This window comes from Geotrypetes seraphini, chromosome 17 (genome assembly GCF_902459505.1).
Source record: "Geotrypetes seraphini chromosome 17, aGeoSer1.1, whole genome shotgun sequence".
Taxonomy (NCBI): Eukaryota; Metazoa; Chordata; class Amphibia; order Gymnophiona; family Dermophiidae; genus Geotrypetes; species Geotrypetes seraphini.
In genome coordinates, this window is record NC_047100.1 from 1,318,054 (window position 1) to 1,345,872 (window position 27,819).

At 41.4% G+C, this 27,819-nt stretch overlaps 1 protein-coding gene across 8 annotated transcripts in view; it reads left to right on the forward strand.

Moving 5' to 3' along the window:
- The window catches only part of GRM7 (glutamate metabotropic receptor 7), a 430,791-nt gene that overhangs the window by 295,591 nt on the left and 107,381 nt on the right, over positions 1-27,819 (forward strand). For all 8 annotated transcript variants that reach the window (XR_004537403.1, XR_004537404.1, XR_004537405.1 and 5 more), the window contains 2 exons: positions 875-1,075; positions 9,186-9,325. Coding sequence is in view for 3 of the 8 variants with exons in the window: in XM_033926677.1 (XP_033782568.1) it covers positions 875-1,075; positions 9,186-9,325 (341 nt within the window). In the remaining 5 variants the exon portion in view is untranslated. The remainder of the gene's footprint in view (positions 1-874; positions 1,076-9,185; positions 9,326-27,819) is intronic.

Sequence of the window (27,819 nt, forward strand, 5' to 3'; positions counted from 1 at the left end):
TGAGGACATGTAGACATTGAAAAGCAATGGGGATAGCGATGACCCTTGGGGCACACCGGATGGGTTGCTCCAGGTATCGGAGAGATTATAATTGAAACGTACCTGATAAGTACGGGACATAAGGAAGCCACGAAACCAATTCAACACCTCATCCCTGATACCAATAGCATCTAGGCATTGTAGCATTTTCCCATGGTCTACTAGATCAAAGGCAGAGCTCTTATCAAATTGCATGATCAGGGCATTGAGGCCCTTGCTAAACAATAGACGCAGATTATCTAGGATAACCGCAATTACTGTCTCCGTACTGAATAAAGGTCTAAACCCGGATTGAGTTTCACGTAGGAGAGAGAACTGATTAAGATATTCCATCAATTGGGTGTGTACCAATCCCTCCCCAATGGGCCTTTCCCTCCCCAAAGTATCCTATGGGAGGGGCCTTAAACAACTTGGGCCAATCAGAGCCTCAGACCTCTCCCCAAGGCTCGAATTGGTCCACAAATAAGTCTACAGCATTTTGTTAATTCTACCCAAACTGATCCTATCTGTCTTGCCAGCGGTGGGAATTGGGGAAAAGTGAGCTGGATGCTTAGGGTCAAGGATGGAAGAATGAGGGAGGGCTTGGGTGTGCGGATGTTTATCATATTACATCTTATGAATTCCAAAACGAGGGACCTTTCTTTGCACCATTCACTAGCAGTGAATTTGAGAGCCTGAGGGCTTCTCCACAATGTCTTGGCATATGGGGTGAGCTTTCTTCCTGTCAATCCATTTGAAGAATTCTCCTGAATGGTTTCTGTTGTGCTCATGACTAAACAAGACTGGTCTTTGGAACATCCTCACCTCTTTTTTTCCCATTGACTTGAATTTACAGGGCAGGAAAGAATTGGCAAAGATTCCCAGTATGAACAGGAGGGCAAAGTCCAATTTGTGATTGATGCTGTCTATGCCATGGCCCATGCCCTACACAACATGAACAAGGACCTGTGCCCAGACTACACTGGGCTCTGCCCAGCGATGGAACAAGCGGGGGGCAAGAAACTGCTGAAATACATCCGGAATGTCAGCTTCAACGGTGAGTACAAAGGGGCCATCTAATGCCGAGTGTCAGACAGAGCCTTCTTGTCTGGTAGGATGTTTAAACAGAAACTTAGTATGATGAAAAGTCACGTCTCATGATTTTACTCCATTTCTTAAAAACATAAGAATAGCCTTACAGGGTCAGACCAATGGTCCATCTAGCCCAGTAGCTCATCTTCACGGAGATTAATCCAAGTCACAAACCTAAATAGTAATGGCAAAAACCTAAATAGTAGCAGCATTCCGAGCTACCATCCCATGTCTGTCTCTACAACAGTTTATGGACTTTTCCTCCAGGAACTTTTCAAACCTTTTTTTTTTTTTTAAACCAGCTACATTAACTGCACTTACCACAATCTTTGGCAACGCATTCCAGAGCTTAACTATTCTCTGAGTGAAAAAAAATTTTCTCCTATTGGTTTTAAAAGTATTTCTCTGCAACTTCAAGTGTCCCCTAGTCTGTCATTCTTCATGCGGTAAAAAATTGATTCACTTGTACCCGTAATTTAATCTCATGTATCTTGATCTTTTAATGTTCCTCTTTTGCCTGGAGAGACAAATCGGCGACCCCGAAAGTTCTCTTTGGATACAGCAAATGTTTTCTATTTCACCTGGAAGCTTAAGGTTTAGACTCGCGTAAAAGAGATTACTTCTTTCATTCCCTATTTAAATGCTCTTTTCTAAAATTGTGAGAAAATAAAAAAAAATAATCCTATCCAGAGCTGTGAAAATCTGGTTTTTAGAAGCTTATTCATCACTCAGGATCCTCCTGTTTCTTCCTTCTAGTTTTACATTTGAAAGTAAACTCTTTTTTTTTTTTAAATTCTTTATTCATTTTTAAAACTTTCATCAAGTGTACAAAAATTCAGATAAACACTATTAATAGACCACTTGAACATCTTATCATTGTATCCTATAAATATAAATGCAACCCTCCCCCCACCCTCCCTCTAAGCCCATTATTCATTATAAGATCATATACTCTCCATTTGAAACCCTCCCCCCACCCAACACTAAGTGGTGTATAATTAATAGAAAAATGGCATTTAATCATGACAAAAAGATGTTAATGGCTCCCATATTTTAATAAAATTTTTATAATTTCCATTCTGTTCCGCCAGTGATCTTTCCATTCTATACATATGACAACAAATTCCACCAGAAATTAAAATTAAGCCTACTGTGGTCTTTCCAGTTATTAGTAATATGTTGGATGGCAACTCCAGTCATGATCAATAAAAGTTTGTTATTACACGATGATATCTGACTCTTTTTTCTCATACATTCCAAATATCACAGTATCATAAGGTAACGCTACATGGTTTTCCAATAAACAATTTATTTGATCCCAGATTGAATTCCAAGAGGCTAAGATATGGGGACAGTAATACAAAAGATGATCTAAAGTCCCTACATCCAGATTACAATGCCAGCATCTATTAGACAAGGAACTATTTAATTTTTGCAATCTAACTGGGGTCCAAAAAGCTCTATGCAACAGAAAAAACCAAGTTTGCCTCATAGACGCTGACATTGTACATCTCATTCTCCAAGACCAAATTTGTGACCATTGAGATGCTGAAATCTGATGCTTAATCTCAATGCTCCAAATATCCCTAAGACCATTTTTAGGCTTTTTTTTTTAACCAAATCACTAATAGTTTTATACCACTGCACAGCCTGGTGACCCAGAAAGTCCACCTGAAAACATAAAAATTCCATACTGAACTGAGTATTAAGAGTTTTCCATTCAGGGAACCCTGCCTGAATGGCCTGCTTCAATTGCAACCAATGAAAACATTGTAACATAGTAGAAGATGGCAGATAAAGATCCGAATGGTCCATCCAGTCTGCCCAACCTGATTCAATTTAAATTTTTCAATTTTTTTCTTCTTAGCTATTTCTGGGCAAGAATCCAAAGCTTTACCCTGTACTGTGCTTGGGTTCCAACTGCCGAAATCTCTTAAGACTTACTCCAGCCCATCTACACCCTCCCAGCCATTGAAGCCCTTCCCAGCCCATCCTCCACCAAACGGCCATATACAGACATAGACCGTGCAAGTCTGCCCAGTACTGGCCTTAGTTCAATATTTAATCTTATTTTTTGATTCTAGATCTTTTGTGTTCATCCCACACTTCTTTGAACTCAGTCACAGTTTTACTCTCCACCACCTCTCTCAAGAGCGCATTCCAGGCATCCACCACCCTCTCCGTAAAGTAGAATTTCCTAACATTGCCCCTGAATCTACCATCCCTCAACCTCAAATTATGTCCTCTGGTTTTATCATTTTCCTTTCTCTGAAAAAGATTTTGTTCTACGTTAATACCCTTTGAGTATTTGAACGTCTGAATCATATCTCCCCTGTCTCTCCTTTCCTCTAGGGTATACATATTCAGGGCTTCCAGTCTCTCCTCATACGTCTTCTGGCGCAAGCCTCCTATCATTTTCGTCGCCCTCCTCTGGACCGCCTCAAGTCTTCTTACGTCCTTCGCCAGATACGGTCTCAATAATTGAACACAATACTCCAAGTGATTTATGAAGCCCAAATTTATGTTGCAATTGTGTAAAATCAAGCAGTTTACCATTAGAAATAACATCATTTAAAGTTCGAATTCCTGTAATTATCCAATGCTTCCAGACGACCTTGAATCCGCCAATTTGAATCTTGGAGTTTAGCCATATGGTTTGATTAGTTGATTTGTTAATAGGAATAGTTATTAAGTTACTGACAAATCGTAAGGTTTTCCAAGTATCCATTAAAATTCTATTTTATTTATATAATCTGGGCATCTTGATACTGAGAACATGAGAAAGATGTAAAGGAAACAAGAGTCGCCATTCCAAATATAACCAATCAGGAGTGTACTCAATGAGCTCCGGGAGGACCCAATCCATACCTTGACGTAAAATATAGGCCTGATGGTACCTATAAAAATTTGGAAAATTTACCCCACCCTCCTTAATTGGTTTTTGTAAAGATACTAAAGCAATTCTAGGAGTTTTACCAAGCCAAATAAATTTGATAATAATCAAATTCAATTTTTTATAGAAAGACCCCTGAAAAAATACTGGTATCATACCCATTTGATAGCAAACCACAGGCAATATCATCATTTTAACAGTTTGAACTCTCCCCCACCAAGATAAATGTAATGGATTCCAATGTTCACATAATTCTGTAACCTTTTTTAATAAAAGTTTTTCATTCTCCTTTACCGCATCATCTACTGTGTTTTTAATCCATCTTCCTTCCAAACAAAAGAAAATGAATCAAACATACTTTTTAAACAATGTACATTGAGTGGAAGAATTTCAGATTTATTCCAATTTATTTTGTAACCTGAAAATTTTCCAAACATTTCAATCAACTTTAACAGGCAAGGAATGGAGGAACCTGGATTTCTCAAATATAGTAAAATATCATCGGCATAAGCAGAGAACTTATACTCCCAATCATTACGAGGAATACCCTGTATCCCCTTTGTCTGTTGAATAGCTAGATTGGCTTTTCACACATTAAATTTAACTAAAAGCATAAATGAACCGGCTTTTTCCATATCTTTAGATGCGGAAAAAGCATTTGATAGAGTGGAATGGAAATTCATGTATCAGGCATTGGAATGGTTTGGTATGGGTTCGGGATTTATTCAAATGATTCAAACTTTGTCTAGCTCCCCTATGGCAAGATTATATATTATATAAATCACACACTTCCCACTTATGTTTAAGTGCAAAATCTAATCTACATACAGGAGGCGGCCTCAGTAATGGAGCCTACGCGTAGTCGTATTTAATGACTGGGGTATTCAGCGTAGTTGTTTTAGCTCCTTTTTCTCCAATCATTGGCCATTCTCCCGTATCTTTTATTTCAAACTAAACCATTTAATTTAACCCGTTTTATTTATAAAAGACTTCTAATAATTTATTCAATAATTTATTTTTCTGAAAACTATAAAGATACGGGAGTATGGCCAATGATTGGAGAAAAAAGAACTAAAACAACTACGCTGAATACCCCAGTCATTGAATACGACTACGCGTAGGCTCTATTACTGAGGCTGCCTCCTGTATGTAGATTAGATTTTGCACTTAAACATAAGTGGGAAGTGTGTGATTTATATGATTTTGTGAAGTTTTCCCACTAGGGTATTTCAATTTAGTGTGTTAACAAGATTATATATTAATAATAATTTATCGGATCATTTTCAATTGCATAGGGGAGTTAGACAGGGTTGTCCACTATCTCCTTTGCTTTTTGATATAGTTTTGGAACCCTTATTGTTAGCTATTCAACATTTGAAAGTAAACTCTGATCAAATGCTTGAAGGGCATTTACTGTACAATAGCTGTTACCATTTACCTGTGGAGATGCTTTTTAAAATCTCTATTACATAGTGTTTGGTTGTGCCTTTGCATTCTTTGAAATGAACTGCTGGAAACCACATTGGGTGGTCCTCTGATGGATCGGGAAGTCAGTATGTAAGATTAGATCAGAAGCAAAACTCAGCTCCTGATGTTCAGGACACACTTTCCATTTTTCTTGAAAATCATTTGTTTTCAGAAACCTTTCCCGGTTCTTCTGGGTTACTTTACATTTTTGATCATCCTGCTTCACATGAGACCATTGACAAGATAAAAGCAATGCTAATTTATTATGTTTTCAGTAATAAACTTTTGCATACTTTAATTAAAAACCAAACAAACCAAAACCAGCTGAGGCCCCAGTTTAGATAAGGAGAATGTATAGGGTACACATTTTCCTTGGGTGATGTAAGATGCTTTTTGGGTAGGAGGAAGGCCCAGCTTAATGTGAGTGTAATGCAGAAGTAAGGCAGTAGTATTAGGAGAATCGCTCCTCTGCAATTTCTTAATTCCCCCTACAAACTAATTCCTGGAAGATGAACATGGTGGTGGGAGGTTTGTCGGTTCCATGCCACCTGCTGTTGCAGCTGCATGCAGAAACAGATAGAGCTTTTTTCCCTTTCTTTCTCTGTCCAGCAGGCCTGCCTCCACAGAATGGCAGGCCTTCCCCTTCCTGGTGCATCATGGGATGCACCGGGGTGGGGCCTGACCCTGATTGACCCAGGCACCTCCCATAGGAATCTTAGGCCTCTCTCCCAGTGTATTCTGGGATGCTTTGGTTGCGGCCTAATCTCTTAGGACCCTCCCATGGCAGGTTAGACAGCGGTAGGACACCGTTTATAGAATTTGCCTCTGTGGGTACAAAATTCTCACATTCTCCTGCAGCAAGGAACAAAAATGACCATCATCAGTCAGAAAATGATGTAACCAGGTCCCAAAAGTTAGTTGAGTCCTTTTCTTCTAAATGTGTTTCTGATTTTTCAAGTTCACATCTAGACATTTGCAGAATCCTCTTCTTTAATTTGGAAGCTACTGTCAAAATGCATCCCAGCTCAAACTCCATTATAAAAGAGATGCTATTAATGACCAATAACAAGACTAGAAGGAGATGGAACTTGGAGCAGATGAGTCTGGGGTGGGTATGAACTGTCACTCTCCAAAATATCCATACACTCTCTCCCTCTCACACTCGTGTTCCTCCTCATCTTCAAGGAGCACTGAAGGGTGAAGGATGACTAGGGGATGAGGAGGAGGAGTCCTTGCTTTATATCCTCCACCTTCTCCCCCTCTCTGCTCTGGTGATCCTGGGACTCATTCCCAAGCTCTGCAGTCTCAAAATTGCTCCATTCATAACCTCCTCCTCTCCCTCATTGGCCAGTAAGGCACAAGTGTCTCTTGGAGTTGGAATCAAATGTTCTCTTTCCCCAGGGGAAGGGGCAGACCAGATACAATGTGAAGACCTGGGAGTGGGAAGTTGAGAGGGTTCACTCATTTTCCTGATCTCAGTTTAAATGCCCAGGTACTTCACCTATTCGATTTATTGTGGCATAGGGTACGTATTTTCCTTGGTAAACTTTGGTTTATTTTCACTGGGTCACTTACAGTAGATGGTTTGGTGTCGATTTGTATTTCTATGCTGATGACGTCTAGCTGTTTGTGGGTTTTAGGGAAGAGCCAGAGGCTTATATGGATAATGTGAACTGCTGTTTGAATATGATGGTGCAATAGCTTTGGATAGTATGCTTTACTTGTCCATGGATAAGTGTTGTGATATTAATTTGGATGGTGAGGAATCCATTGCTGTCTGTGCCAGCGGTTTAAGAAGTTAACCTCATTGGTAAGCTTGGACATGGTGAAACTGAATGTCAATACAGTACACATTGGTGGTGGTGTCTGTTATGTTTCTAAACTAAACCTTAGGTTTGTATACCGCACCATCTCCACAAGCATAGAGCTCGACACGGTTTACAGGGTTAGGTTGAAAAGGAGCTACAATGAAGGGTTATAGGAAAGGAGCTAGGAAGATAAAGAATGTCAGGGTACCAAAGAGTGGGAGGTGTTAGATTTTTGAAAAGAGCCAAGTTTTCAGATGTTTGCGGAAGGATTGGAGGGAGCTTGAAATTCTGAGCGGGGATGTGAGATTGTTCCAGAGTTCTGTGGTTCTAAAGGGGAGGGATGTTCCTAGTTTTCCTACGCAGGATATACCTTTTGCAGAGGGGAATGATAGTTTCAGTTTTTGGGAGGATCTAGTGGAATTAGGGTTAGAGGAGTTCCAGAAGAGTGGGATAACGGGAGGGAGGATGCCATGTAGGATCTTGAAAGCTAAACAGGCACATTTAAAGAGGACTCTGGAGTGAACTGGGAGCCAGTGAAGTTTGGACAGGAGTGGGGAGACGTGGTCGAACTTGCCTTTAGCGAAAATAAGCTTGGCCGTGGCGTTCTGGATTAGCTGAAGTCAAAGAGTTGGAAGATTAGGATATCATGATGGACGACGTCGAAAGCTGCGGAGAGGTCGAAATGTAGAAGTACAGCAAATTTGTTGCGAGAATGAAGTTGTTGTACCTTAGAGATTAGTGAGGCTAATAGGGATTCGGTGCTGAAGTTGGGTCTATCAGCTCAATTAATTCATAAGCTCAGGATGTTTTTTTAAAGAGGGACAACTTGAATATTTTGGTGTCAGCTTTAGCAGGGAGCAAGTTGAACTATCGTAGTTCTTTGTTTTTGAAGCTGCAATTGACTGCAGGCATCATTTAGGATCCAGTTATGATTGCATGGTCCTACTGCTCTTTAACTAGGGATGAGCCCACCTGGCTGCTACTTTCCTCCCAGAGGGGCTTTTGGTGTTCTCTGCATGAGATTCTTTCATCTTCGGCTCGGAGGGCACTTCTAGTTGTATGGCTCCTCTGTAGTGGAATGCTGTGAGCACAGGGAGGAAATGATCTGTCAACAGGTTTGTAAGTCTCTGAGAGCCGGGCTTTTGGGCTCTGATTAGGAATAGTTTCTGTTTAAGCTTTGATTTCTGCTATTATGGGAATGGGGGTAGAGGGGGGGTAGGGATGAATGGGTTTTATGGTAGGGGTTTTGCGATCTAACTGTTGCCTTTTCATGTAATCTATTTAATGAATTCATCTGAAAACTAGAGGCAGAATGGCTTTTCAGGCACATCCTCCAGAAATGAAGCTTTGCCAAGAATTGTTTTTTTGCCTTTTTCCACACTGAAGTAAATTCTAACTGGCATAAGCCACATCAGCCATGCAATATGTTATCAATTTCAAACACTGGACTAATTTGGTTGCTCTACAAGTGAAACGCTTGTGTTCTCTTTTCGTAAGAATGTGCTCTGTTGGTGGCCTGATCGAAGTCTAGATGTTGGGCTGTGTTCCTTCCTTCAGCAGATACTGGGCTGATGCCATTAGTCCATGAAGAACCATTTTCTCCGGAAAAAGCACAACACAGGCTTATGATCAGCAGCATGTATGGTCACAGAATAGGGGCATCCATTAGTCCATTTTTTTGTTGCAATGACCCCATGATTTTGGCCAAATAACATTGTGTGACCCTCCTGAGGTAAGGTGCAGAATAATGGTGTGCCTGTGAGTCATGACAGGCTTTGTAATCCCATTTGAGGTCCCAACCCACAGTTTCAGAAAGTGTTGCGAGAGGGCATATTGTTACAATGTTGGTCTTGATCCTTCCAACCAATAACAAAGAAGCCATGGGTTTCCTTTTCTTCTTCCTGCAGGAAGTGCTGGCACACCTGTGATGTTTAATAAAAATGGTGATGCACCAGGGCGCTATGACATCTTCCAGTATCAGATAACGAACCGTACCAATCCTGGTTACCACCTCATCGGTCAATGGGTTGATGACCTGCAATTGAACGTGAGTCTGGCTGATGCCTGTATTAGTGGTTGTGTTCAGCGTAGTGTAAATACAATGTCTGCTAACAGTTAGGGATCCTCTGGAGGTGGGAGTCCTTGATGTCGAGAAAAAGGGCATTTCCAGAGGAGCCCTGTGAGTGTGTATCTGTGTGATGAACACACACACACACACGTGTAATGTTGTCTCTATGTACGGCTTTGACTCAGGTGAGAGGGGAAGCTTGAAACATTCTGCTGGTTTGGAAAGAATAATAAACTTCAACCAGCTTTACTAGTACATGAAACCATTAGATCACTGTCTCATGGCCAGGTTGGATTAACATTATATTGGACCATGGACCCCCATTTTATTCTTTTCTGAACCCCTGCCCATAGAGTCTGATTGACTCCTACCTTTTCCCACCTCAACTCCAGGATCTTTAGTCATGCCTTCCATGCTCTGCTTCTGGATTCAGCTCACAGTCTCTCCCATTTGGTGGCTATCTCTCGCTGAAATTGGACTTGCTGGACAGCCCGCTGACTGGCTCGGTCACACAACATAGCTAGTCAACTCTGATTTTTGATTGGCTGGCCAGCAAAGCCAAGCAGCCAGATGCACCTGCCTAAAAGGCCATTAGCCTTAGCCAGCTTGGCCAATTAAGTGTATGCCGTCGACCATAGTTCAATATCATAAGAACATAAGATTTGCCTCTGCTGGGTCAGACCAGTGGTCCATCGTGCTTTTTAATTTTCTATATGCCTTTGCTTGCTCTGATTCCATAAGTAGCCAGTAATCAGGCAACTCTGTTATATTGTGAGGTGATGGGCTCTTTGCAGAGTTGTTCCCTGAAGGGCATGAGAATTGACTGTCCCATCGGTTTTAAACAAATTACTGCCTGGATCAGAGCCAGCACAGCCACATACAAATTATTTACAGGTTTTTTTTTTTTTTTAAACAAGGACAGTTTCCATGTACTGAGTTACTAGGAATAATGCCAACCACGTCACCCCCATCCCTCTTCCCCCAATTAATCATCAACAGAAACCTAACATTCTCCATCCTGCTCCCTTGATGATCATTAGAAAACTGCCAGCACTAGACACACTGATGAACCAGAAGGCTCTGGAGGGAAATTTGCAACAAATTGTATTTAAGATGAGGAACGAAAATATTTTCAAATGGTGTAATAACTAGTGTGAACATGGAATTGTCTGCGTATCCTGGAACGCAATAAAATGCAGCAGGAAATGCACCGGTGAATCACCACATTGCAACATGAAATCCATCCTCCAGCATTGATGCTCCTGCCTCTGCTTGGCTGAGATTTTTGGACACTGTAGAGCTGTTGCTGATGGAGGGGAATGAGACACAGATGCTGCTTGGCTTCCAGAAGGTTTCCACTACCTTTATACTGTATAATAGCCAGAGGACCTTAATGAAAATAAAATTAACAAGGTTTTCCTCACTTGAAGACAGGCCCTTTTCATGCTGTGGAATAAGCACATTCTTCAGTATTCTGATTTCGATATTTCTTGATTCTATCACTTCAGATCTTAAACACTTTATTTAATTGATTTCTAGCTCATGAAAAGTAGCAGCTTGAGAACTTTGGAAACCTGCTAATCTGGTTTTTAATGACCAAACTTTGGTTTATTTTCACTGGTATAACAAGTCACGAGGTTGAATATCTATCAGATGTGATGGAGAAATGATAAGCTGAGTGCTCTTGGATCAGTCCCTTGTGCCATCCAGTCCTAAAGGTGACAAGCTCTGTAATTCTTTGTCCATTCCCTAAGGCAGGACAGAATTAATATACAGGCAAACTAGGTCTGCCTCTTCAAAATGGCAGGTCTTCCCCTTCCCACTGCATCCCATTATTGAATATTCAGTTTGTAGCTAATGCTCTGAAGCCTCTCTGGGTGATTCAGACCCAGCGCTGAGGTGAATTTTTCCAGTCATGCCGTTTCATGTTTTCTTTCCGTGGTGTTGTGACAGATTGTTACAACAGGCTTAAGGCATCGTGCAAGTGTTTGTCATTATCTTTGAAAATGGGGAATCAGTCTGATGCATCTGATTCCCCCCTATGGCACAGAAGGGCTTTGTTTATGCCTGAGTTTTGGATGAAATGGTGCAGTAGCTGTGTAAGTCCACTTTTAAAGGTAATATATAGAAAGAAAAAAGAAAATATGTTGTTTCCTTTTGATTGGACGAACTGCAGTATTGAGTTTAGTCCAATGAAAAAGGTATCATCTAATTTTCTTTTTATTTATTACTGTCCTGGGTTTTAAGATGCATTTTGAATTTAGTTCTTGATTGGGGATTGAGGGAGGGAGGAAGAACTAGCTGGATCTGTGTGGGGACCAGGCCTTCATCCTTCCCTGACTAAAAATTCTGCAGCCATTCAGTAAACACCTTCATTTAATCAAAAGCTGTGATGTAACACAGTTATTGTAGGAGACAAAGATAATGAGTTGTGAAGCCCCATCTTAAACGGAACATATTTATTTATTTTCCACTCATGGCCTAAGCGGATTTCAATAAAACAAACACAAAATGTTGCACATAATCTTCATAACAAAACTACATCAAATAACCACACATTCATCGCTCCCTCGTTCCAATATTTAAGCACTAAAGTCTCCCAAAAACATTTCGGTCTATAAAATTGTTTCAGTAACATTTTGCGGTAAAAAAAAAAAATGCTTGTACAAATAAGTTTTCCATTCCTTTTTGAAAGATTTCAACTCCTTCTATAATCTTAGATAACCTGGCAAAATGATTCTACTGATCTTGCAGAACGAGTTAAATACCCAGGCACTGTTCCATAGATTCTTCCCTAGAAGTCGGAATTGATACATCCAGGCTGCGATTCATACAGTTCCAGTGTAAAGTGTTCATGAAACTACTTGGAGGAGAATACTTGGATTTGTTCACACACAGAGAGGGAGCAGCCAGTGTCCGAACTCGGCAACTTAGGACTGTAAATTACACGTGCATGCCCCCTTCCTTTACTAACGCGTAGCGCGGGTTTTAGCGGTAACTGCTCCAACGCTCGCTGGTATTTCATACCCCCTTCCTTTACTAATGCGTAGCGCAGGTTTTAGCACTGGCAGCAGCGGTAACTGCTCCGACGTTCATCAAATTCCTATGAGTGTCGGAGCAGTTGCCGCCGGCACTAAAACCATGTGAAAGATTACGCCTGCAAATTATATTTGCAAACTGTGTTATCAATCAGTATGTGCAGTGGTAAGTCCGAATGAGGACTGGTGCTAGTTTTCAGAATCCACATGCCAAGGAGAGAGCAAGTCTGGTTCTGGTATTGTTAATCCTAATGAAATGGGCAAACGTTCGTTACGCAGCCTAGGTCTTTTGTGCTTAAATGGTGGAAAGGGCCCTTTCATTTCTCTGCAAATGTCTATAAATCTTTGGAGGTAAAGCATAAAAGTCGGGAAAGCGTATCGTTCAGGGAGCCCTGAGGAGTTGAACAAGCTCATATCTTGCTTTCTTCTGTCATCAAACCTTTTATTAAATGCACTTTATGAAAAAGCTGGGACCTTGGCATGTGCAGCTGCAGGTTGAATTGAATTTTCTCACCCCTAAAAATTCAGTCTGTAAAGGTTGCTTTTTCCTTTATTATTCAAGTGAACACATTAGCCAGAACTGGAAAGTCAGAGAAATAGATTTAAGGGAGAGAATGCCAGGCAGTATTTATTGCTAAAAATCTTGGCACCCATATGGTCTTGCATCACAGAGGCACTGTATCTAAGAATGGTCTTGGAGCACCTTTTTGAAAGCAGTGGATTTGTTTGTGACCTGCCAGGGGTTACTTGCAGCAATGAAACAGCTTTTTTGGAAGTCTACAGAGTAGCACCACAAAGGAGAGAAGTCAAGGCCGCATAATCAAGCATCTGAAGGCTGTATCAAATTCTTTAAATCTCTACCTAGAATGCAATGTATAGACAGGGATTACCACAGATAAACAAGGTCCTTGAAAAATGTAGTTCTTTATTAAAAACCTAAGTGGCCACGTTTTGTCCTCAGTCTGCCTCAAAGGACAAAGATATGGCAAATTTCAGTGTCAAACACAAGGTTATTTCAGTAACAAAATAAAACAGCATTATTAAGCTGCTCACATAATATCTCTCACAAGATCGCAGCACCATTCAGTCTGGAATACCATATTCCAGGCTTCTGTGGATTTCTTCAAGGAGTTTAAGCAACAGTGGTATGGCATAAGGAAAATACTAGATGAAACGATCACGGTGTAGTAGACAATATCAGAACTTCTAGCAGACTCCCTAATAATCACTCTAGCCTACATTCCCCCCCCCAAAATGGACCTCAGCCAAAGAAGAATTCCACGAGTTCCTCTTAACTAATTCTCTAACAGGGCCTTATAACCTCTTATGCGGAGATATAAACTTACACCTAGAGCTATCAGATCATCCAGAGACTACAGAATTTTGGTCCTTTCTAGCTTCACTAGGCTTCCCTAACCCACCCCCGGTAACAACTCACAAAAAAGGCCACCAACTGGACCTGGTATCGCTGTCCTCAATAAACTCAATAAATCCCACTATTCGATGGATATCAGAAACCTGGTCTGATTCTCTATGGTCTGATCACAAAATATGTAATTTCAAATTTGAATGGCAATGGAAAACAACCTCTGCCACAATGAAAGTTAAGAACAAACCCACACAATTTCACACCAGCAGAAGCAAGATCAACCCCATAGAATTCTGGTCTCACTACAATATTATTCACAACCAAGATGAGGATTTTAATCAATTCATGAGTTCCTGGATCTGCAACAGCACCCACATCCTAAACGAAATGGCCCCACTGAAAAAAAGAAGGTTTAGACCTAGAAACCTAACAGGCTGGTTTGACCTAGAGCTCCTTGAGATAAAGAGAGAGTTAAGAAGGTTAGAAAGGAAATGGTCAAAATCAGGAACCCCAGAGACTAGAGACGCTTAGCGCCAAATGTTAAAAAGCTACAAAAACATAACCAAAGAGAAGAAAAAAAACCTTCTATGCCCACAAAATAGGGAACACCTCCTTAAACAGCAGCAAGCTGTTTAAACTAGTCCATGACCTGTACGATACTCACTCCTACACAAACCCGGTAGAAGAACTCACAGTTACAGCAGACAACCTAGCCAATTTTTTCAATTCAAAAATAAAAAAATTAAGACTTGCTTTATCAAGCCCTCAAGACTCCCACTGGGACTACATCTTCCCCCACGACCCAGATGCATCTAAAGCCGACATGAATTGGTCCAACATCAAAAAGATTGACTGGCAAACATTCAATAAGCTCTACAACAAGTACGCCAAATCATACTGCAGACTGGACCCCTGCCCCCCAAATGTGATGAAAGCGGCCCCTATCAACTTCAAAGCCAAACTACTAGACTGGATCAACCTACAACTATCCATTGGCAAATTTCCAGAGGACTTGGTTCAAATTGTAATAACTCCTATTAAAAAGAACACCAAATAAACATCCAATAACATAGCCAATTTTAGACCTGTCACAAACATCCCTCTTACTGCTAAATTAATGGAAGGCCTGGTAAACGCTGAATTAAATACCTACCTAGACAAATTCAACCTTCTGCAAAACAACCAATCAGGTTTCAGACCCGGCTTCAGCACCGAAACAATTATGGCCTCACTCCTAAACCACCTACATTCCCTTGTCAGTCAAGGAACCAGTGCAATGATTCTACAACTGGACCTAAGTTCTGCCTTTGACCTAGTAGATCACACCATCTTAATGAACTGTTTAGAATCCTTAGGCATCACAGAAAATGCTTACAACTGGTTCCAGGAATTCCTCGAGTTCAGATCCTATCAGGTATTCAAAGAAGACAAATTCTCCTTCAGCTGGAAAAACAACTGCGGGTTGACCCAGGGCTCCCCGCTATCTCCGACCCTATTTAACATCTACCTTATCACATTGTGACACCTGCTACAAAGCCTAAAACTCAACTTTTACATTTACGCTGACGACATTACTGTAGTGCTACCACTAACCTGTCTGTCGTCAGACTTTATTAATCTCTTAACCAACACCCTAAAGCAAATAGAGCTTTGGATGATGGCCTTCAAACTAAAACTGAACACAGAAAAAACTAAATTTTTCCTGGCATTTCCCAATGAAAAGATAAAAGACAACACGATTCACGTGAATGGCCATGATTACGAAATTGACCAAATTATAAAAATACTAGGAGTCGCCCTTGACAAACACCTAACCCTGGAAAAGCATACATATTTAATGTTCAAAAAAAGTATATCAGTCCTATGGAAGCTCCGCACCATTAAAAAATACTTCGCTGATTCATCCTTTCGATTACTTGTAAAATCATCCATCTTGAGTATGCTGGATTACTGCAACATTATATATCTGGGAGCTTATAAGAAGACACTTAACAAGCTGATATTAATTCAGAACACTGCGGTCCGGCTCATCTTTGGTTTAAAAAAATGGGAACATATCACCCCATACTTCCAGATACTCCACTGGTTGCCGGTGGAATCCAGAATACTCTTCAAGTTTGTCTGCATCAGCTACAAAGCTATCTTTGGGATGCTACCAACTTACCTCGCCTCTCAATTCATCCTCAACAGCTCTAATAAGAGCTCTCGCAGAATAAATCTCTTTAATTACCCATCCCTGAAATCATGTCTTTACAAGAAGTTCCTAGACAGAATGTTATCATTCCAGGCAGCCAAACTGAACACATGGCTCGTAAAACCCATTCTCGAGGCCACTTCTTACGCCGACTTCAGAAAATCACTGAAGACTCGTCTCTTTAACAAATTCTAATTCCTAATTCTTGCCCAATCCTCCTCAGCTATCCTCATTCCAATTCCCAATTCTCTTGATTTTAGATTAACTCATCCTTCTTCCCATTTGTAAAGGTATTCCACCCAAATTGTTTTCCCTGCATGCACCCCAATCTCTGACTAGATACTTCCTTTTGATTCAAACCATCTTTCTCAAGGGACCCTCGGCCACAAGAGGGCACCCGCTCAAACTCAGGGGCGGAAAATTTCATAGCGACACCAGAAAGTATTTCTTCACAGAGAGAGTGGTTGATCATTGGAACAAGCTTCCAGTGCAGGTGATCGAGGCAGACAGCGTGCCAGACTTTAAGAATAAATGGGATACCCATGTGGGATCCCTACGAGGGTCAAGATAAGGAAATTGGGTCATTAGGGCATAGACAGGGGGTGGGTAGGCAGAGTGGGCAGACTTGATGGGCTGTAGCCCTTTTCTGCTGTCATCTTCTATGTTTCTATGGTTCTCTTCCATTTGCAATTTGTATCCCAGAAAGTACTTTTTCTGTTCCCTTTACATCTCATACACTCATTGTATGTATCTTGTTGTAAACATCTCTTACTTCTTGTTATAAACATCTCTTACTCTCATTGTATGTAACTTGTTGTAAACCGCTTTGAACTTATGGTATAGTAGTATATAAGAAATAAAATTATTATTATTATCAGTTCTGTATAAACAGATCACCTTGGTTTCTTCTCAGTGAATCAATTCTGGAAGAGATCAAACCGATTATGTCACTCAAAGCCCAAATGATGAAGTTACGACTGTCTTACTTTAGTCAAAGGCACTGTTCAGGTCAAATTGCATAACGAGATCACCTTGACCTCTGCTAATAGGTTGTTGATATCATTCAGCAAGGATGCTAGCACTGTCTCAGTGCTAAAAAGTGGTTAAAATCCTGATGGGGAGTCATGCAATATGTCATGCTGTTCCAGATAGTCAAGAAAGGAATGGAGGCAATTGGGCGGTAATTGATAACTGAGTAGAAGGGTTCTTTGCTATTTTAACAATTGGTGTTATCATGATATGCTCTTTACTATCAGGAAAGGTGCCATAATCAAGCATCATCTCGGTGCAGCAGAATACAAGCCCTGAAAGGTCATTGGTGCGGATTGCAGGATCCTCAGTGGTTACTCATAGTGTTTTAACTGCTGCTCCATGCAGGTTAACTCCCTTATTTCTTCTGAAAAGTGCAAAATTCATTTCACTGCTCTTTTGGAGTTGATGGGCTCAGTGCTTGTTAAGGGCTTTGCCGTGCATGTCTCTCTTTTCGATCTAAAACACTGGTTTTGTCTCTCCTACTACTGCTAGCCACTCATACCCAGTGCTGTGCTCGACAGAGCTCACAGTTTCCTGGAGAGCATTCCAGGTGTGCTGGAGGAGGTGATGGAAAAGTCCTGGGAGGTCTCTCAAGCTCCTTTAATACAATATTTTTCTGATTGGTTCTTTACAAGGGTTTATTCAGAAAATACCTTTTCCAGTTGTGGTGCTTTCCAAAACTGTTTGGCTCCAAGGGTCTCCAGGACTTATTAGGCATATTAGAACTCTCTCTTAAAAAGTAATAGTCAGACGCTTGAGATGAGATAATAAAAATGATCACTATTCAAATCACATATTACACTTGCTAAACTGAATAAAACCAGATGTCTTTTGCCTTCTGCTCTACTCTGGTTGCCTGTAGCAACCTAAACTGCTTCAATTGTTTTGCATCTCCACACCCATTACCCTCTCTGTTATGACCATAATCCAATTTCTTGTACCGACTTTGGAGATCAGGCGTATGTAGCCTCACTGTGGCTTTTGAAACACTCTGTCGCCCCCTGCTGTAAGAGTTACATATACTCCATTTTCAAACGTCTCGTCCTATGGTCTTACGGCTCTTGTTCTACATGGATTGAACTGCAATGTTGTGTGGTCTGGACTGTGCAGAAGAAGCTTGGAGGATGGTTACAGGCCAGGTCTTTAGCTAGTTGCAGTCAGAATATACAATATGGTATATTGTGTTTGCTGTTTGTTTTTCCACAGGAAATATCTAGTCATGTTAATTTGAATGTGATAAATAAGATGGTTTCTTTATGGTTAACTTGCTTATTTATGTTGGGCCATAGCAAACAATGCAGTGCCTTGTCTGTGCAAGGACCATCCGACTACAAGCCTTTCCTTGTTCAAGACCGTTTTTGTGCTGTCTGTTTCTGTACATTAACACCACTGTGCTTTTTATCATCGGCAGCACAGCCTTCGCAATTTGCTGCTCTGACCGGTGTTGGGCCTTCCTTTTGGCCAGGTTCCACCTACTTCCTGCTTCCATGAAGACCCAATGCTGGTCAGAGCAGTGAGTTGTGAAGGCTGCCGCTGTGAGAAGGAGAATAGGTTCCCAGACTGTGGAGACTACTTGGTGCTGTGGCTTACCCCCTTATGGTCTGCATTAGGAGCAGATTGCCCCCCTTGGTACATCACTGAAAATCAGAAGCCAAAGATAGTTATTGGATGGTGAGTGTCTCACCTCTCCTGCTGTTAATGAAATTTCTGTCTTCACACAGTCTAGGCTGCTGGGTTTCATTTCCTAATGTCATAAAATATATGAAGCTTCTGGTAATATCAGAAAGGCCAGAGGAAGGGAATTCTTAGCTAGCTATTGGTCATGCTTCATGCTGCATGAGTGCTGGAGATGTGTAATATTTCATGCTAATCCCATGTTGCTTGGCTAATCACTGTGTACCTGCGTTCCCTAATCTGTCCCCAGACTCTACTTACAGGATGTGTTTTCTATCGAGTCAGAGCAGCAGAAGTGCTGTTCCAGGGGATGTCACTCAGTGCTGTCTCAGTTTCATTCAAATCACATTACCTATAGACTGCTGTTTTCAGAATTATATTGCTATGAGTTTCTGTACTTCTATATTTATGGTAATAAAGCCATTTTCCCTGTCCAGAAATCTCAGCTCATATGATGTCTTCAGCATGAGTAAGATTATAAGAATTACCATACTGAGACAGACTGAAGGTCCAACCAGGTCCCAAGTACCTGGCAGAAACCCAAAGAGTAGCAACATTCCAGAACTGAGATTGTGATGTCATAATGCCTTATTCCACCAATGCCTAAGAGCCAACCTCATCGGTGATGTCACAATGGCACAATTGGTCTATACTCGGCTCACATAAGAACATAAGAATTGCTGTACTGGGACAGACTGAAGGTCCATCAAGCCCAGTATACTGTGTCCTACTGTGGCCAACCCAGGTCCCAAGTACCCGGCTAGATCTCAAATAGTAAAACAGTTTGCATCATCTAATTAAGTTAGTTTTAGGCTTTCTGTGTAAAGATTTACCTTCCAATTTCAGCTTGTAGAAACACAAAACTATGTACATCCCAGCTAGCAGTTCCTCACTTCTGGAAAAGCAAGTCTTAGGCCAGCTTTAGTTCTGTACCCCTCCTCAGCCCAGCCAATGATAGCAATGCTCTTAGTTGACTAGAGAATTGGGTAGAGGGAATGAACTAGAAGTGGTGTATTTAGATTTTAGCAAAGTCTTTGACAGTGTTCCACATAGATGCAGTGGTGTACCAAAGGAGGGGGGTGCGGTCCACCCCAGGTGCACACCCCAAGGGGGTGTACAGCCGGCACACTGGGTCTGGAACTTCCCACCTTACTCTGCCGCGGGATCTTGCTGCACTTCCCCTTGGCTGCCGGTCTACCCCCTCCAACGTCGCTTACTTGCTCTGGAGCAGAGTCTGCAGCCATTGGGAGGTGCAGCAAGTTCCCGCGATGACTGCGGCTGTCGGCTCTACTCTGGAACAAGTAAGTGATGTCAGAGGGGGTGGACCAACAACCACAGTCATCGCGGAACCTTGCTGCACCTCCCCATGGCTCCACCTCCTCCAATGTCACTTATGCCACAGTCATCGCGGGACCTTTCTGTATGGCATTGGGAGAGAGAAAGGAGCACTGCAAAACTGTGTTTCTAATGTCAATATATTAATGAATTATTTAGACCAGCAGTGAAACCCAGTGACTTATCCAGCGGCACACAAGAGTGCAGCATTGGAAAAGGGACTGGAAGTCACATTGCAGGAGCTCTCAAGCTTTTTGCCTTGAGTTTCATTTTCAGCCATTTTCTGTGTTTTGTAATTTCTAACACTGTGCAGAGGTCTTGCAGGTGCTTTTCAAGTACATCTAGGTTTGTTCACAGTTGGAATCAATCTATCCATTTCTTCTCTTAAAGATCTTCACCTTCCTATTTTTCCAATTGCAGAAAATAAGTTCAGATACAGGAGAATTAGAACAATCTAAGATGAGAACGGTTCCTTTTCCTCTGATGGGTTGAAAACTGAGGCAGTGCAATCTCCTGAAATGTCAGCTTTATGCTCAAGTGTAAAACCTTCTGATATTAGATATAATAAAATGGAATCTGCGCATAGTCTCAGCAGTTCACAACCTGCTCTGGGATTTACTGATCCCTCTCATTCAACCTCTTCCTTACCACTGTTATGTCACTAGTTGGCAGAATATAATTCCTGAGACATCATTTATCAAGTTTATCTAAATTTCACTTGAAAATAGTGCTGGAAGGAGAGGCAGTTGATGATCCAAGATGGCGTCATGCTGAGAAGCTGCAAAGTCAGTTTTTCTGAACCTCCATGGTGTTGAACGCTCCGATCTCTTCCTGGGAAAATGGGTAAAAGAAAGGGAACGGCAAACATCCAAGTCCCGGTGGTTATCCAAGTACCACCAATGAAGCAAGTCACCATAGAGGATCATAGAAGACTGACTGACCCCATGTTGGATGTTTCTTCTGCTCAAGCACTGCACATGCAATGCGTACATGTTAGCTGTGCTAGCGGCAACAGGATCTCGTTGAGTCCCGAGAGCAGAATGGCACCCCTGTAACCCAGAAGGAGACTTTTCGAAGGAGAGAAGCAGCATGGAAGTATGGAAGGAACTCAAACGTCTTTAGGGCTGCCTGGGAACCTCTCCCCAATAGATTTCTTTCCCCCACAGCAAGGATTGGCAGTGAGGGTATCTACTCCACAGACTTCGTATCCAGCTGAAACTGTGAGTGGGGCTTGTGGGAGGAAAGACCCTTCTGAGAGTTCTGCAGGTGTGAAAGTTAAACCAGCCTTTGGGAGGCTATACAGGACTTAAACTCTTCTTTTTTGGGAAAAGTTGATAGAATGGAAGTTGAAATCAAAAAATTTTCAGAACAAATGGCTTCTCAGTCACAGAACATTGTGCAGCAATCGGAGAAAGTAACAACTTTGGAACAGAAAGTGGAGGCGGTTAAGAACATGGGAGTAGCTTTGGTGAAAGATAAAATTTCAACTCGGCAAAAGATTGAATATCTGGAGAATAAGTTGAGGAGGAATAATTTGAGATTTTTGAATTTTCCCAAGTCCCCTTTAATATCAGCAGTGGACTTGGTGAGATGCTATTTAAAAGAGGTACTTAAAATACTGGAGGAGGCCGTCTACCAATTGTGAAGGCTCATTATGTTTTTGGAAATGAGCAGGGAGAGGCAGGGACCTCGGGAAGAACTGATGTGATGGTAAACTTAACTGATTTTCTAGAATCATCTCTTGAAATGCTGAGTCTAATTGTAACATTTTCTCTGGAATTGGATCACAATAATGTTCTACGTTTATATTTCCACAACATTAATCAGCAGTTTATGGGATCAATCATTCGGATATTTCCTGATTCCAGTCATTCTGGTGATCGCTTTGGGAGCCAATTTTGTATTGAAATTTTCCTGTATATGTGTAGTAGTATTTGAGGGTATAAATTTTACCTTTTTTGACCCAAAACAGCAATTGGATTTTCTTTTGGCTAAAGAAGAGATTAGGGTAACTGTATAACCTTCCAATGGGAGTTACTGGAGCGGGCTGAGAACATGATCTGGGGGAAGCTTCCAGGGAAGTAAATTTGTTTTTCCTTAAAGTTTATTTCTATGCATTTTAGATCTTATTTCCGATGTATTGTGGTCTGTTTGGAAAGGATGTTTTCTTGATTTTTTTTTTTTTATTTCCTTTTGTAATGTTACTGTAATTTCATTGTCATGGATGTATTGAAGTGATTGTAAAATTTAAATGTTAATAAAGAAAAGAAAATAGTGCTAGAAACAGAGCCCTTAAAACATGTTGGCAGAAAAGGAGCATTTTGTCTGCCCAGTCTTCCAATTTGTTCCAACCTACTCTGTTGGAGCCATCATGATGTTTGTGGATTAAACTTATTAGTGTTTCTTGTCTTGCCATAGGCTCTTCCATAGCATAAAATGGTTTAACCTTCCTAAAATAAGTAACTAGAGTTGAGTGGGCCGATCATTGTTTATTGATATTTAGTATAGACTGATTAGGGAGTAGCAAGAGAAGTCTTGATTGCATTGAGGGGATAGATTCCGTACAAACGTAAGGAAATTCTTCTTCACCCAGAGAGTGGTGGAAAGCTGGAGCGCTCTTCCGGAGTTTGTTATAGGGGCAAACACTCTCCAGGGTTTCAAGACAAAGTTGGACAAGTTCCTGCTAATCTGGAACGTACGCAGGTGAGGCTGGACTCATTTAGAGCACTGGTCTTTGACCTGAGGGCCGCCGCGTGAGCAGACTGCTGGGCAGGATGGACCACTGGTCTGACCAAGCAGCGGCATTTCTTATGTTCTTATGTTCAGGTTGAGAGATTCTGTTGGTTTCGATTCTTATAGGATTCATTTGGCAGAATATATAGCAGTTAGTGATAAGACAAGTAAAAGCTTTTTTCAATCAAGGCTATCTGTTGCTTCATTGATATTTCTTCTGCCATTCTTAATAACTGCCTATCCCTTCATTGTAGTGGTTGCTGAATCTGAGGTAGCTATTTTAAAATTACTGACTCCAACTCGACCTCTTTAGGATCCATGTTCTTCAGTTATTCATAGAGGATTGACAGAGAAAATTGCCCCTGCACTTACTGTCACTTAGGAAGGCAACTATGACTGTCATGTAGGATTGCAACTGGTTGACCTTTGTTGAAAAAAGGAACTTTAGAATCTTCTGCTGTCACAAATTATAGACCAAGATCTATTTTGCCGAGTGTGGCTAGAGTGATTTGAAGAACGAAATGATAGCTTTTGTTGATATGGGCCAGTGGTTGGACCCATGTCAATATTGATTTAGGAAAGCCCACAGGACCGAAATTCTTTTGTTGCTTGGGAACTGTGGACATTTCATCTTTTGATACAGTGGATTCTAAAATTTTATTTTAACGTGTAAGAATCGTTAAATTCTGTTTGGATGTTTTGAATAGCTCAATAAAATATAAGATTTTATTGTGATGTTTTTTGTACATGTTGGGAATTAGAGGAGCTTTCTGCGCATTTGACTTTTCATGCTATGCAAGGAAAAGTGGACTGCTGGGTTTGGGATGTGTGTCGGAAGGATTGGTGCTATCTGCACTATTGTTTAATTTTCATGGTTTGGAGGGGGAAGTAGGATTTGCGCAGATGTCATCTTCCCAGAAATCTGCTCAGAAATCTTGGCCTACATGATTCTTCAGCACATTTGTGGCCTTTTAAGCCTACATTTACAAAAGCATATTTTCAAGGGTGGTTGTTTTTTTTTTTTTTGTAGGTTATGTGCTAATGTTCACATTAGAGCTCAGTATCTGCAAAACATTGGCCTGGGAGCATCTACTTCCTCCTATTTAAGAGGATCCAAGGGATCCAGAGTCTGACCATGAAAGACCAGGTAGACTCCTTGATTAGAAAGATCTTTCTCACCCTCTGGAAGCTTCGGTCCATCAGAGCTTACTTCGATGTCTCATCATTTAGAATTCTGGTACAATCCCTCATACTGAGTCAACTCGATTATTGTAACATCGCCTACTTGGCACTCTCCCAGAAGAACATGAGGCGATTGCAACTGGTACAAAATGCAGCGGTTAGGTTACTTTGTGGACTGAAGAAGTTTGATCACGTGACACCTTCCTACCGACTTCTGCACTGGCTGCTGATGGAGGCATGTGTGAAATTCAAGTTTGGTTGTTTTTGCTTCAAGGTACTTTATGGCTTAGCACCTAAATATATAACAGACCTTTTCTCTTTCACAACCAACAGATTCCGGAGAACCTCACATCCAAATTTTGTTTCTCCACCGGTTAGAGGTTGTAAATTTAAAAGTCATCACCAACATCTTTTCTCACATGAAGCAGCATTATGGGGTAAAGACCTGGAACAACTGCTCGTGCCTACTAATAGGGAATTCAGGAAATGCCTAAAAACACATCTGTTCCTGAAGTACTTAGGTAACTGACCTATACAATCTTAGTCCTCAACAAATGATCTCTGAACTATGTTTATTCCACTCACTCTGTAATACCTTTTAATCATTGTAAACCGCATAGAACTTCACGGTCCTGCAGTATATAAACTGTTACTATTTCCCGTGTTAACTCATCAGAGCTTCCTAGCTGGCTAATGCTTCCATTTTAAAATACATTAGAAAACATATGTTAGGCGCATGGAAAGGGAAATTACCACAAAATGTTTTAATGCATTTGCATTAACCATTTTCTCACACGTTAAGACTTAACACCCTGGAGTAAAAGGGTCCTTAAGTTAGTTTTGGACCTTCCTATATAAAAATATGGGGTTAATATTCAATCGGCTTAATTTAGCCTGTATGAAGAGTGGTGCTCCCCACTCGGTTTATGGCCACTATTTTTGACATTTTGTTACTAAGCTATTTCATTTCATTTTTCAGTTTGTTGCTTTCATTTTTTTTTAATGATACTCTAACTTTGCTATGTGGGTTTAATGTTTAAATAGCAATACTAGGCTTCCTTCCCCTTTAAGCTTATGTGTTTCCCAAGTCCAAGGGAAGAAGGAACAATTCCCGGGTGCTGCTGCTTGGCCTGGCACCTCTTTGGAGCACTTCAGAATGAGAGAAGAGAGAAGTCTTGGGACTCCTTAAAATCATTCTTTGACACAAGGTGTGTTGGCAGAGCAAGCAGGAAATGAAACAAATTTGCTAATTTATGTCCAAAATAACAAGAAATTCATTACCGTTTCCTGAAGAGAAGCACATACCTAGGACCTGGGTTCCAGAGGGGCAGCTCTTCTTCCTTCCTGGCACCTGTACCACCAGCTTTTTTGCACAAGTATCCATCAGTCCAATTACTAACAACATAAAGACATAAGCTTACATAAGTCAAATACAAAGCAATTTTTCAAGTCATTGGTCTGCTCAAGAGAATACATGCTGTTTCCTGAATCCTGAATTTGCACTGTGAACTGTGTAGGGCTAGGCTGTGAGCCAAAGTTTATTCTGCACGGCAGTCCTGTGGTCTTCTTAAGTGTCTGTGGCCCAACATTCACTAGAAATAGGACATGTGAGAGAATCATCTGGTCACTTGCTTTATGACTAACATCTCCTGTATGTTCCCTAAACCCGGCTGCTCTATTCTCAGAAACAAAAGCACATCCCTGTCCTTCTGGGTTTGGTCCCCCAGCTCTCTCCCTTCTCAGACTGTGCCCCTCCAGCTTTGACCCCATTTCTACTCACTGTCGTTCCTGGCAGGCTTGACTCAGCCCCACTGTAGTGGTCATTCTCATAACATAACAAGTCATTTCTATACCGCATAACCAGTAAGTTCAGTGCAGTTAATAAATATTTAAAAACAATATAAATGCGGAGGATTTAATTCAGTGTCTTGCAAACTTTCTGGCCGGTGGCACATTAAACCTGTGCCCCAGCCAGAAGGCACCCAGAAGTGCGCGCGGAGACCCATCTGGCCGTGACCTGCTTCAGTGGAGGGATCCAGTAGAAGAGGAAGTGCGGGGAGACACTGGCGAAGAGGCACATCCTGTAGGCAGTCAGCTGAAACAAATGACTCTCCTCCTTGCCAGTGTGTTGCGGCACACCTGAAATCTCAGGAGGCACACTGGTGTGCCACAGCACACAGTTTGCAAAACACTGATTTATTTAGTTAGCAAACAGATGTGTTTTCAGTTGCTTTTGAAAATGATGATAAAACTCAGAGCTTAACAACAAAGGTTTTAGTTCCTCATCCCAGCAAACTGCCTGGTAAGAGAGTGAACATTGAAGATGTTTTTTTGTAACGACAACCTTTGATTGGTGGAAAATTAAGAGACTATGTGAGTGATGAGGACAGGTTCAATTCCATTGAGCTACCAACCTTCTTCTTAGGCTAAACCGTCTACAACCAGTTAAAGCTTTGAGAATCTGGTCCAAAGTCCAGTATGACCCCATTCCTCATGGGTTCAACTGCTGAACAGTTCTCCTTGTAGAGAATTCAGTATTTCCCTGTTCTAGAAGACCCCAATCAAAATCTGGCATGTTAAAATCACCTATTAGTAAAACTTTCCCTTTTTTAGATATATTCTGAATATCTACTATTAAATCTGTCAACTTCTTCCGTCTGTAAATACACCAGTGTAATCACATTTACCATTCCCTCTTTCCAAATTGATCCACAGTGCCTCTTCCTTGCCCTGCAGATCCTGCAATTGTGTGGATTTAATATGATCTTTAACATATAACGTTACTCCCCCTTCCTTTTTTTCCTACCTTGTCTTTGCTGAACAGATTATAGCCAAAATGCTCTTGATGACACTATCCATGCATTCATCTCCAGGACCTGACCTGGCCCCTATCATCGACAGGGAAAATGGATGAGAATATGCACCTGACTGCTTCACCTTTTCTCCCAAAGCCATGAAGTCACTTTTGATTCGTTCACAGGGGAACCTGACAGTATCATTAGTGCCAATATGGATGAGCAGCATCAGATAATAATCAGGCTTGATGAGTCTTGGCAATCTTTCCGTAACATCTTGGATTTTGGCACCAGGCAAACAGCATGCCTCCCGGGACATCATGCCTGATCTGCAGATGGATGCTTCTGTATCCTGCAGAAGGGAATTGCCAACCACCATCTACCTTACGCTCCTAGTGGTCATGGATCTAGCAATCTTGGGGGTTTCAATCTTTGGTCCTTCCTCTCCCTGGGATGCTCTCATCCCCTCCACTTCCAGGGCAGCATACCAGTTCTTCAGTTCAAGGGCGAGCGGAATCGCAGTACCAATCTTGCAGGGTACCATAATCTGAGTCCAGCTGTCTTCCCCACTGCTAGAAATCTTTGACACCTCATGAACCATTTCATCGATGTACCTCTCATTCTCATGGATGCTTCACACTCTTGCCACTTCCTTCATGAGGTCTTCAAGCTGAAGACAGCTTGCACATGGAACCACTCCCTTTGCATGGGTACCATTTTCTGTCTGCCACATAGATGGACGCTGCAACCTGAGCAGCAGCTTTAGGGACATGATGTTTCCCAGCCAACTGTGGTTACAGAAAAACTTACTCCCTCTAACCCTGGCCTCCTAGATAGAGGCTGCAAGTTGGGGCTCAAAGAGTCTTCTAGCCCAGATAAGTAAGTCGTCTCAGCTGTCACCAAGTCACACTGACCATAACTGGAGGATTAGAGTGAACCACATGCTCATCCATCAGGCTGCTGGTAACTCTGTTACAATCTGTGCTTAGGCATAAAAGAAAGGAAAAGCGTGGCTACACCTAGTGTAAGGCCGTCACCAACTTGGATCGGCAAAACTCATTCTCAATTAGCCAAAAGCCAAGAGGTTTAGTCGGCTCTGGAAAGCTGGCATTTGAATTTCA